Below are 10,385 nucleotides of genomic sequence, written 5' to 3'. Positions count from 1 at the left end.
AATGTAGTACCATGGCGAAACAATTAAAGATGGTCACATTTGTACAACAACCGCAAATCATATGATGCAATCCGCCATCTTACCATCAAGCTGATCGACAATTTGCCAACACGCACAGAGAAATGTGTGTGTGTGTGCATACATGTGTGTACATGAGCAGATAATATGCAATAAAGAAGATGACAACAAAGAGAATGCAAATTTTAATACCGTCAATCCTGACCGGCTGTTAACAGCTGTCGCGTAAGACCACATTTTTATCATAAGAAATGCAGTGCCATATCCTAAACGAAATTTTCGTTACCAGTACCGTTACAGAAAATTTCGCTTGCAGGTACGCAGCTCAAATGAAATTTTCTTTGCACAACAGGGTGACATAATAGGCAATGGTGACTTATTTTCTTGCAACTACGAATGAAAATATATGTTTTGATAGCCCATGTAATATGAAATAAAGTTATTTGCAAATAAAAACTACTAAATACAGCACATATGTACTTTATTAGCCAAAAATGATTAAAATTCGACCAAAATAAAAAATCAACCGGTACAGGTAAGGAAAATTTCGTAATTTTCGCAAGAGGTGCATTGCGCTTTAAGTGGAGTACGCACCTCAAACGAAACTTTCGCTTGCAGCCAAGACATCAATGTGGCTTCTTTTGGGGATTTTTAGGGCCTGTTTTCTGCTTGACTATGTGCCGACTGGATGGTAGGAGTTAGTGTGGCGTTCATTCCAGGCGGGGAAACCGAACAGCTCCCTGCCAAATTGCTATAGGCTAATTAGTCTCTCGTCCTTTGTATAAAAGACACTTGAGAGAATGTTGGACTCGTTTAGATATATAACGTGAACTTACGGTCCATACATGATTATTTTGTTGAGATGAGAGCACTCCCTCTCCAGGTGTCATTATGGTTGGCCGTCGCTTCCCTCTACCATCACGGACTTCCTTCAGGGTGTGCGCTGAGGATGCAATCTAGATGGGCGATAGACAATTAGCTAGGCATAAATCCCAGAAATACTGAGCTGGTGCTCCACCAAAATGGGGAGGTAATCGAGTTTTTTTACCGGATCTAGGTGGAGTGGAGTTGCAACTATCTGGCGAGTCTAAATACTTAGGCGTTATTCTTGACCAGAGATCGAACTGGAGAAGGAATGTTGAGGTGTCGAGCGGGGGCTGTATATGCTCTACTCTTGTCGCAACTCGATAAGGAGAAGTTGTTGTTGTTGTTGTTGTAGCAGTTTATTGTGTACTATCTTTCGTCTGCTTGATTCTGTTGAGTGTCAAGACCCAGGAACTCCGCAACTAAGATGGGATGCGTCCACAGGGATCTGGGTCTGAGTCGAGTGGGTCTGGCCGGGCAGTTAAACAGGTGACGTGTATCGTGCGGTCCCTGGTTACAATCGGGACATACATCTTGCACGTCGGCATCAATCCTAGCTCTGTGGGAATTGAGGCGGCTGCATCTGCCGGAACGTAATTGAGCCAGAACCACTCTGGTTTGCCGGGGGAGGTCGATTTCTTCGGGTGCAATGGGTGGCGGTCGTTCTCCAAGGACTACATTCACCCGGTAGCCAATTAACGCGTCTGCTACCGTGTCTGCATGAATGTTGTTCAGACCCGCTTGATCTAGAGGTTCTCTCTTGTAGCGCTGGACCTCACGCTCTAGATCGTGTAGATCAACCTTAAGGCTTCTGGGCGGTGGGTATCTATCCACAAGATGATGATTTGGATGATTTCTGCGATAACAGCCCAAAAGGTATTGCTTAGACAGCATGTAGTTATGTCTTCGCACTGGTAGGATCTTTGTCTCCTGATCGAGGTGGTCCACATGAGAACTAAGGAGACAGCCCGTCGCAGTTCGGAGGGCGGCATTCTGACAGATCTGAATATTATTCCACTGCGTGTCACAACGTTGACATGACCACACTGGCGCTGCATAACTTACCACAGACCGGCCAATTGCTTTGTACGTGGTCAACAAGGTTTCTTTGTCTGCACCCCAAGTGCTGCCAGCGAGTGACTTGAGGACCTTGTTTCTACTTTTGACTTTATTGCAGATTGCTGTGGCATGTGGGGAGAAAGTGTAGGAGCTGTCAAATGTGACGCCAAGTATTTTGGGACACTTGATGGTCGGAATCATTTCTCCATCGACCATCACAGTCAGCTCAGAATTCACCTCACGCGTATTTGTAGTGAACAGTGTGGCTGAAGATTTGGTGGCGGATATCTTCAGATTTCTTGCAGCGAAATATGAGGCAAGCTCGTTGAGGTAGACGTTCAACCTATCGCACAACCTATCACAATGAGGAGAAGTTGTGATCAGGTGGGGTTCACTGGATGTACACTGCTGTGGTAAGACCGATTCACATCTATGGGTCCCTGGTGTGAAATCGTGCCATTAGGGGTTCACTGGATGTACACTGCTGTGGTAAGACCGATTCACATCTATGGGTCCCTGGTGTGAAATCGTGCCATTAGAGGTTGAGTCTTTGCGGAGAAAGTGCACGGCTTCCCGGCTGCGCTTGCATCGGGGGCTTGGACGAGTGCTCCGAAGGAGTCCTTGAATGTGTTACTACGTCTGAAACCTCTGCACTTGTACATGAAATCTACGGCATATTTTTTTTTTCATTTAATTTTTCATTCATTAATAAGCCAAGTCGTTAGACCATATATGGCAATCCCATGGCAGCCGGTGGTACGTACCGGAATGACCCAATGGAGTTCTGCATCGGCAAGGGCTGCCGCCTCAATGTGTAACACACTGCTACAACAACAACAATAACCATATATGGCTACTAAACAACTTGGATAGTGTATTATCGGGGAGGAAGATTTCTCGGGTCCCTCTATGGTGACGCTGAAGGCCCTGCCAACGGATCATGTGACGTCGAGGCTAGTCGGAAATTTCAAGGATCGTCTCGGTCATTTAGGAGCTTCTATCCGATTGTGCTGGGTCGCGGATGGATTCTGCGAGTACTAGGCGAAGGTGAGCTTCCCTGTATGGGATAATGGATGCCTATTAAGGTGAATGCCCGGACCTGGCGTTGCGAAGTTCTTGTGGCAGATGTTTTTGGAGACGGGTACGTCGGTTGTCCTGGGGCTAAAAAGCGCGACTTTGGGCTGTTGGTAGGAGCCCTGACCGGCCACTGCGATATCAGTTCGCTGACATTACGGGTTACCAAAATCTCAATCCCATGGCAGCCGGTTGTACGTACTAGATTGACCCGATGAAGTCCTCTATCGGCAAGAGCTGCCGCCTCAATGTACAACACACTGCTACAACAACAAAATCTCTAATTCAGCTTTTTTTCTCCATTATTTCATTTCTGTCTACGTCGAACACAATGGACCAAAGGTCTCCGAGTGAAGCAGCAGATAACTGGGGTTATCTGGACCATTTCTTTAGGTTAGGTTGCAAAGAGGGTGCAGATATTAATCTGCCAGTAATAGGCTTGTTGTGCGCTCTAAAAACTGAATAGTTACCTGGAAAAAGAAAATCTTAGTTAGGAATTTCATTCTACTAACAAAATCCTTAATGGTTTTCCATGCCACTAGCCTAGTTGGTTCATGTCTGGTATAGTGTTCCCACCTAAGTGCTGGTTTCTGTTCGACGCGAAAGCCTTGCAACGACAAAGGAAATGCTCCAACGTCTCATCATCTTCTCCGAATGCCCTACACATGCTATCACTTGCCGCAACGATTTTTAATAAGTGAGCTTGTTGTCCGATGTGTCCCTTTATGATACCAATAGCTATACTGACCTCCTCTTTTCCCTTTCAGTAATAGCCTCGTCTTCTCACGGTCTGAATCCCTCCAAAGGATTTTCGCCGTCCTAACGACCGTTTCACTGTTCCACGGGGTTGCATGCACATTAATCGCCCACGCCCTTAATTCGGACTGCGTCGAGTTTCCTTTAACCCAACCTAAAACCATCGACATTCGTGAGGTATTTAGCCATGTAAAACGTCTCTACGAAAAGTTTTCGCTTTGCGGATACGGCCAATAAAAGGGTCCTTGGTGCATAAATTATCATATCCGTCCAGCGTGCCCAAGCCCAACGTCAACGTGCAAGAACCCTAAAATATCTCTACGGGTGATTTTTTCTTCTAATTCTGGCATTTGATAAAAATTTGCTATAAGAGAAATCAAATGGAACGATGTAGTATTCAATAGAATATACATAACATTTGCATGAAAACCTATCCTTATCCATTGTACGCATTGACTTCAATCAGAAAATAAGACATTTAAACTTTTGGCAATTTGTTTTTATTTTTCTGCCATAGCACTTGCTATAGCCACCATTTTTCGTACAACATTTACATCACAAATGTCATAGGGTAATATATCCTGTTTGCCCATACTAACATCGCACTCCATTTTTGTGGAATTACTCTCTGTGGAATCAGGCATTTCAGAAGTGGGGGGAGATTTGGCGGAGCCATGAAATTCACAGCATTTAGTGGCAGTTAATATCTCCTCAAGATTTGTAACATTTATGCCAGCCCCCGGCATTATAATAATCTCACGGTGATGCTTAGCTATGAGCTGGGCCAGCGAGTCTATGCCCTCTGTTGCTGTTTGTCGAAAACCGCTACACAGTATGCGTTGAAATCCTAATTCAATTAAAATTTTTGCATTTTCATACATTTTCAATGGATCTGTTAAATCGAAAGCTCGATGAAAGGTCATTGGTAGGCTTTTTGCTTTCTCCAATACCTGCTGGCACTGTTCCACATTAATCTCTCGTGACGGGGTCAATGAGCCAAAAACAAATCCATCTGCTCCATTTTCTTGTAAAAGTTCCATATCATGCAATAGAGCTTTCATTTCCAAGTCAGTGTATATGAAATCATTGCCTCGGCGGGGTCTTAACATACAATAAATGGGTATATTAAGAGGGAGACTTTTTAATATTTTCAGTATACCCACTGAAGGCGTCAGGCCTCCTTCATTGAGAGCAGAGCACAGTTCAATCCTTGCTGCCCCACCTTCCATGGCAGCTATCGCTGAGGCAATTGAATCCACACAAACTTCCAGTTTAATATTATGGTGGGCACTCATAATTTTTTGTGTATTTTGGTTTTTGTTTACTTAATTATAGGAATTTGTTCTTTGTTTTGTATATAAAAACCGGCGTCAAGGAATACGAACATCAAATATGTTCTTGTCTGTGTAGTGTTGTTGTTTGTTTTGCTAATCACTGTTATCGATTTATTGCGCGATATATGTGGTGCCTTTGGGGATGCCGCGCAATGTTTTTATTTGACAATTCGTCCTTAGACATTTTGTTAACTCATGTATATAGCACACATTTACAATAGAATTAAAATGTAGCTATTTCAGCTATAGTTGAGGTTCAATTAAACAGATGTCTCCCCATGGCAGAATAAATTAAATTACTACTAAATTTCCCATTAACATTCCATTAAGGTATACTTCTCTCATATCAATGAGTGATAAGGGGTCTCCTTTTTTATGCCGAGTCCGAACGTCGTGCCGCATAGCGATACCACTTGGTAGAGAAGTTTTAACATGGCAGGATACCTCACAAATGTAGGCAGCATTAGTAAGATGACAACAACCGCTGAAAATTTTTCTGATGTTCACGCCGGGATTTGAACTCTGTTGTTCTGCGTCATAGGCGAACTTCTGGCTCTAGATTATGTAAAAATATTTATTCAGATTATTTCGATTGAAACTTCAAGCTGATTTAATCAAACAAGCCAAATTGCAAAATTCTTAACTGGATTAAAATATTTACTCTACCATGGTTCTTCCCATCTCTCAGATCACATTTAACTATCGGTATTTATCGATTATTGGTAGTTATCGATATACATTTTGCCATTGATTTGCACATTTTCCAGTAGTAGGTTTTTATTTATTTCTCTCCCTTTACCTATTAAACTAAATAATAACTAGGAGAAATATCATAATGGCTGATCACGAAATCAATGGTACTGAAGATGAGGTGCAGGATAAAAAACAAAAGAAACAAACCAAACACGATGGAGGGGCTGCTGATCTAGAGCGAGTGACGGATTATGCTGAGGAAAAGGAAATCTCCACTGCCAACATATCAAGTGTAAGCAAATTGTAAAAAACGCATGCACATTCATATAGAACTCTATATGTTGGAGTTTTTTTTTTCACCCACTAGGCTGTCGAGCAATTTGGTAACCAACGTCAAAAGGAAGATGAGTTGAAGGTGGCCAAAGAAATGGAGTTACAAAAAGTACAAGTGAAAAAGGAAGACATTGAGCTTATTGTAAGTTTCTCTAGTCTATAGAAGTTTGTATGGAAGATTCTTCATAATTAAAAATGTTTTTCTTTTTAGATGAATGAAATGCTAATAAGCAAAATGCATGCCGAAAAAGTACTTCGTGAGCAAAGAGGCGATGTTGTAGCAGCTCTGGAAGCCATTATAGCCAATTAGGTGTTACCTTTTTATTTTTTTTAATAAGTTCTCAATAAAATGTTTAGATAAATTCCCAGTGCTATAGCTGCTTTATAACCAGTACTTTAAGATGGACTGTAGTTTTCTGATGGCAGATGCTTAGTACACCAAACTCAGTTATTTGGTCATGAAAATAAATGATCGCCTGGATACCTAAATTCATCAAAATGAGAAATAAATCTCACTCGATCTCAATAAATTATATGGAAAGGAGAAGTGTCATTGGTCCACAATGATTCCATTTCTCTAGGGAGAAGCATGGCCCAATTATTTTCATTTTCAAAAGGGCGTTTTCAATGTCGTCTGTGATATTGTGTTCCCTGACAGGCAAGTTTTGTCTTCCAATATTCCGCGATTTTCTTGATCCACCGTCTGTCTATATGGAAGAGTCAACGATGGATAAACTATAATTTCTAATCAGTTTTTAGAAATTAAGTAATCAATGTCTTCTCGGCAGTTAGGATCAGACGATCAAAAAATATGTTATATAAAGCTTTTCAGGAAATATGAGAAGCAACTTAGGCTGTTAAGGTTTCTATTCTATCATGGGGTGTTGAATAATGGAATTAGGACTAATTGGCTAGGAATGAATGAGATGGCTCGTTTCGTGCGAGTATTTTGGCAGGATTAGCTATGACTGGACCAATAAGACGTGGGTATAAATTTCTTCCGTTCACTTGTTAGATAGGTGTTAGTTCATTGAAATCGCAAATTGGTAAATTGTCTGAAGCGAATCCGATCGACTTATGAAGTTGCTCACCTGAGAGAAAGTTTGATCTCAATAAAATGGCAACCGCAGTTGCCAACAGTTTCACTCGGATACATTTGGCCCATTGTGGCTGTCCTAGATTGAAATGAAATCAGAGGGAGAAAGGTGATTGAAGGGAGGAATTACTCCCTAGACACACACATTCGCCTGAAGACAAAGAGATAAACGAAGAGCCGTCGTAGAGACCAAACAAGTTTCAACGAAAAGACGACCTAAAGTCCTTAGTGAAGATTAAAATGTCTGGGGGCCGAAAGATTGACGATAGTTTTTAGAGAATCAGTATCCATCCGTAATTCTACGTCTTCTCTCAATCCTCAATGGCGCAGCACCTTCTCACTCGATCGTCTCAACTCCTCTTCATTTCCTCTTCGTCCCGATCCCATCGCAATGTCAGCAACCTGACATCTTAGTTGCCTGTCAGAACTCCTACCAACAATCCAAGGTCGCGCTTCCCTAGCTCAAGGACTATTGAAGTCATCGTCCCCGCGTGCCTCGTCCATCCTGAAGCCCGCGCCAAGACTGCGCATTCACCGTAGCAGGCAACTACTTTCCCATTCAGCCAGCACAGACGCGGGGTCAGCAACGCCTTAGCACTCGTTCGTCTTTTTGAGGACATCGCCAACGCATCCCTCCAGCAAGGCCTGAGGCCGCTGGGTCGCAAATTATCTGCATGGTCTCCAGTCGTTTGTGGAATTTATGGATAGGAAGTCGAAGCACCGTAGAGTGAAACAGGGAGTTCCCCAAAGCGGCGTGATATCTCCGGAACTGTTTAACCTCTACCTATCCTCCATTTTCAGCGGTGTTTTCCCCTCCTTAAGCTGGCAACATTTGTGAGGTACTATGCCATGTAAAACTTCTCTCCAAAGTGGTGTCGCATTGCGGCACGCCGTTCGGACCCGCCTATAAAAAGGAGGATCCTTATCATTAAGCTTAAACTTGAATCGATATTGATACGGAGAAGTTTGCCCCTTTTCCTTAGTGGAATGTTCATGGGCAAAATTTGCATTTTGCATCCTCCATTCCACCCCAGACGGCATAGTGATCGTATCATATGCGGACCATTGTACGACCATGGCATCAGGCCCCCGACCCCTTGTTGCCATCTGCGATAGGTTGAACGTCAACCTCAACGAACTTACCTCGTATTTCGCTGCAAGAGGTCTGTAGGTATCCGCCACCAAATTTTAAGCTACATTGTTCACTACAAAAATACACGTGAGGTGAATACTGAGCTGAAAGTGATGAACGATGGAGAAATGAGTCTCACCATCAAGTGTTCCAAAATACGCAGAGACCATCCATACATCATCTTTTGATCTTGTGGGTCTACACAACATTCATGCAGACACGGTAGCAGATGCGGTAAATAGCTACCGGGTGAATGTAGTCCTTGGAGAACGACCGCCTCCCATTGCCCATGAAGAAATTGACCTCCCCAGGCAAACCAGACTAGTTCTGGCTACGTTCCGGCAGAGCAGCCGCCTTAACTCTTACAGAGCAGGATTGATGACGACGTTCAAGACGTATGTCCGGATTGTGACCAGGGACCACACGACACACTTGACCTGTTTAACTGCTCAGCCAACCCACTCGACTCAAATCCAGATCCCTCTGGACGCACCCCATCTTAGTGGGAGAGTTCCTGGATCTGGACACTCAACAGAATCAAACAGACGAAAGATAGAACACAACAAACGGATGCAACAACAACAACAAAAACCACTCGCTCGTCAGCCAACTCGTTCCCCGCAACCTAGACAAATCAGATAGCTGCCCGAGACGCTTTTTGCATGTCCCGACAAGACTCGACCTCACATGACCCACAGCGGCGGTTCGATTACCGCCGCCTGATTGTCCACATAAATCGTGTAGGCGTCCCGGTGAGTTTGTTGCGTGCTCGGATTGCCAGGGTTCGATTACCACCAGAGGCCTTGGTCTGTCGCTGCTGTGGTATCACAATGGATCTGTAAAGGACTATCACTTTTACCTAAACCTACACGTTCGCCGTTCTCAACTCAGGATCACATATAAGCCCTTGTGGATCGCAAAAACCTCAGCCTAAAAGACAAAGTACTCGTCTATGTGTAAAAGGTCTATGTGACTCTCTAATTCCTAGGTATTCAAAAATAATCCTGCCCCAGTGCCACTATCCAGCTTGTAAACAAACACATCCAAAAGAGGGGACGCCCCAAGCCCAAAACTCCCTTTTCGGGAAGACAATCTCCAGATCGACATCAAAGAAAGGTGCACCCGGCGCATAGTCTGTCGTGTCGCCAATACTACGTAGTTGTTGTTGTTGTTGTTGTAGCAGTGTGTTAAACACTGAGACGACAGCCCTTGCCGATGAAGAACTCCATCGGGTTAATCCGGTGCGTACAACCGGCTGCCATGGGATTGCGTAGTTGTACATACGTAGTTGTCCCACGCAAGCGGCCTTCCGCAGAACAAACCAACGTTCGAAAACCGAAAAGCGCCATGTCCCTGACTGCCTCAGTCAGAGGACAATTCCCAACGCTGCCCACGTCCAAGTGCAAAGGTCTCACAACTAGTATCGCATTAAGTGCTGTGCTGCTCTCAGAGCACTCCTTACCGTTAATATCAGCAACGCGTAGACCCACCGTCTCTAGGCACTCACTCATCGGCGAGGATCGGCCGAACCACAGCAGTGTACATACAGTGGACCGTCCCTGGTCTAAATAAGTTCCCAATTCCTGCCCACCGATTTGCGACTATAGTAGGGCGCTTTCGGCCCCCATTTGGCTCTCTTCTGGCCAAGAATAACATCCAGGCATTTAGCCACCCAAGAGAGCGGCAGCTACACCCAGGACCGGTTGCAGCTTACTGACACCGACCGATGATGGAGGCTGTTCTGAAAAAACAAACACTCACACACATACTAAGAAGGCAGCACCGGGCGGATGAAAACTCCACTGTGTCGATCCGGTACATAGAACGGATGTACATACAATCGACTGGGATAGGAAGTGCGAATTTAATGGATTCCATGTTGATGACATGCTGGAAATAGGTAGCTACACAAGCTGGTTAGGATAGCGCCTCAAACCTCATTGCAACCAGATGGGCAAAGTTTCCCTTTCTCACTGGCTTGAGAACAGGAAATTTTTGGCGACCTATCAAAAATTTCCATTAGCTC

General features: G+C 44.0%; 3 protein-coding genes across 4 annotated transcripts; 1 reads left to right on the top strand and 2 right to left on the bottom strand.

Annotated features, from left to right (window-relative positions):
* Nucleotides 1–482: 482 nt before the first annotated feature.
* On the bottom strand, nucleotides 483–3,049 carry LOC106085920 (uncharacterized). Of its 2 annotated transcripts, none has more exons than XM_059363043.1 (2): nucleotides 855–3,049; nucleotides 483–793 (listed from the first exon to the last, which is right to left on the bottom strand). In XM_059363043.1, exon 1 carries the CDS (start codon nucleotides 2,155–2,157, stop codon nucleotides 1,252–1,254), a length of 906 nt encoding a protein of 301 aa, XP_059219026.1. In that variant the 5' UTR covers nucleotides 2,158–3,049; the 3' UTR covers nucleotides 483–793; nucleotides 855–1,251. The 2 variants fall into 2 exon arrangements, with proteins under 2 accessions (XP_059219026.1, XP_059219027.1); XM_059363044.1 differs by having other exon boundaries at nucleotides 483–974; nucleotides 1,067–3,049.
* Nucleotides 3,050–4,248: 1,199 nt separating this feature from the next.
* LOC106085918 (copper homeostasis protein cutC homolog) lies at nucleotides 4,249–5,856 on the bottom strand. Its single transcript, XM_013250403.2, has one exon. The coding sequence runs from the start codon at nucleotides 5,064–5,066 to the stop codon at nucleotides 4,272–4,274; it is 795 nt and encodes a 264-aa protein (XP_013105857.1). The 5' UTR covers nucleotides 5,067–5,856; the 3' UTR covers nucleotides 4,249–4,271.
* LOC106085917 (huntingtin-interacting protein K) lies at nucleotides 5,845–6,499 on the top strand. Its single transcript, XM_013250402.2, has 3 exons — nucleotides 5,845–6,090; nucleotides 6,166–6,273; nucleotides 6,343–6,499. The coding sequence occupies exons 1-3, from the start codon at nucleotides 5,941–5,943 to the stop codon at nucleotides 6,439–6,441; spliced, it is 357 nt and encodes a 118-aa protein (XP_013105856.1). The 5' UTR covers nucleotides 5,845–5,940; the 3' UTR covers nucleotides 6,442–6,499.
* Nucleotides 6,500–10,385: the final 3,886 nt, after the last annotated feature.

This window comes from Stomoxys calcitrans, chromosome 2 (genome assembly GCF_963082655.1).
Source record: "Stomoxys calcitrans chromosome 2, idStoCalc2.1, whole genome shotgun sequence".
NCBI lineage: Eukaryota > Metazoa > Arthropoda > Insecta > Diptera > Muscidae > Stomoxys > Stomoxys calcitrans.
The sequence above is the reverse complement of the archived record's forward strand: the minus strand, read 5'-3'. Positions and strand labels throughout refer to the sequence as shown.

Excerpts from the sequence above, each read along its gene's own strand:
- LOC106085920 (XM_059363043.1), bottom strand. The coding sequence starts at position 2,157 with ATGGTCGATGGAGAAATGATTCCGACCATCAAGTGTCCCAAAATACTT.
- LOC106085917 (XM_013250402.2), top strand. The coding sequence starts at position 5,941 with ATGGCTGATCACGAAATCAATGGTACTGAAGATGAGGTGCAGGATAAA. Across the intron at positions 6,091-6,165 it reads CCACTGCCAACATATCAAGT|GCTGTCGAGCAATTTGGTAA; the intron begins GTAAGCAAATTG and ends TTCACCCACTAG. Across the intron at positions 6,274-6,342 it reads AGGAAGACATTGAGCTTATT|ATGAATGAAATGCTAATAAG; the intron begins GTAAGTTTCTCT and ends TTTTCTTTTTAG.
- LOC106085918 (XM_013250403.2), bottom strand. The coding sequence starts at position 5,066 with ATGAGTGCCCACCATAATATTAAACTGGAAGTTTGTGTGGATTCAATT.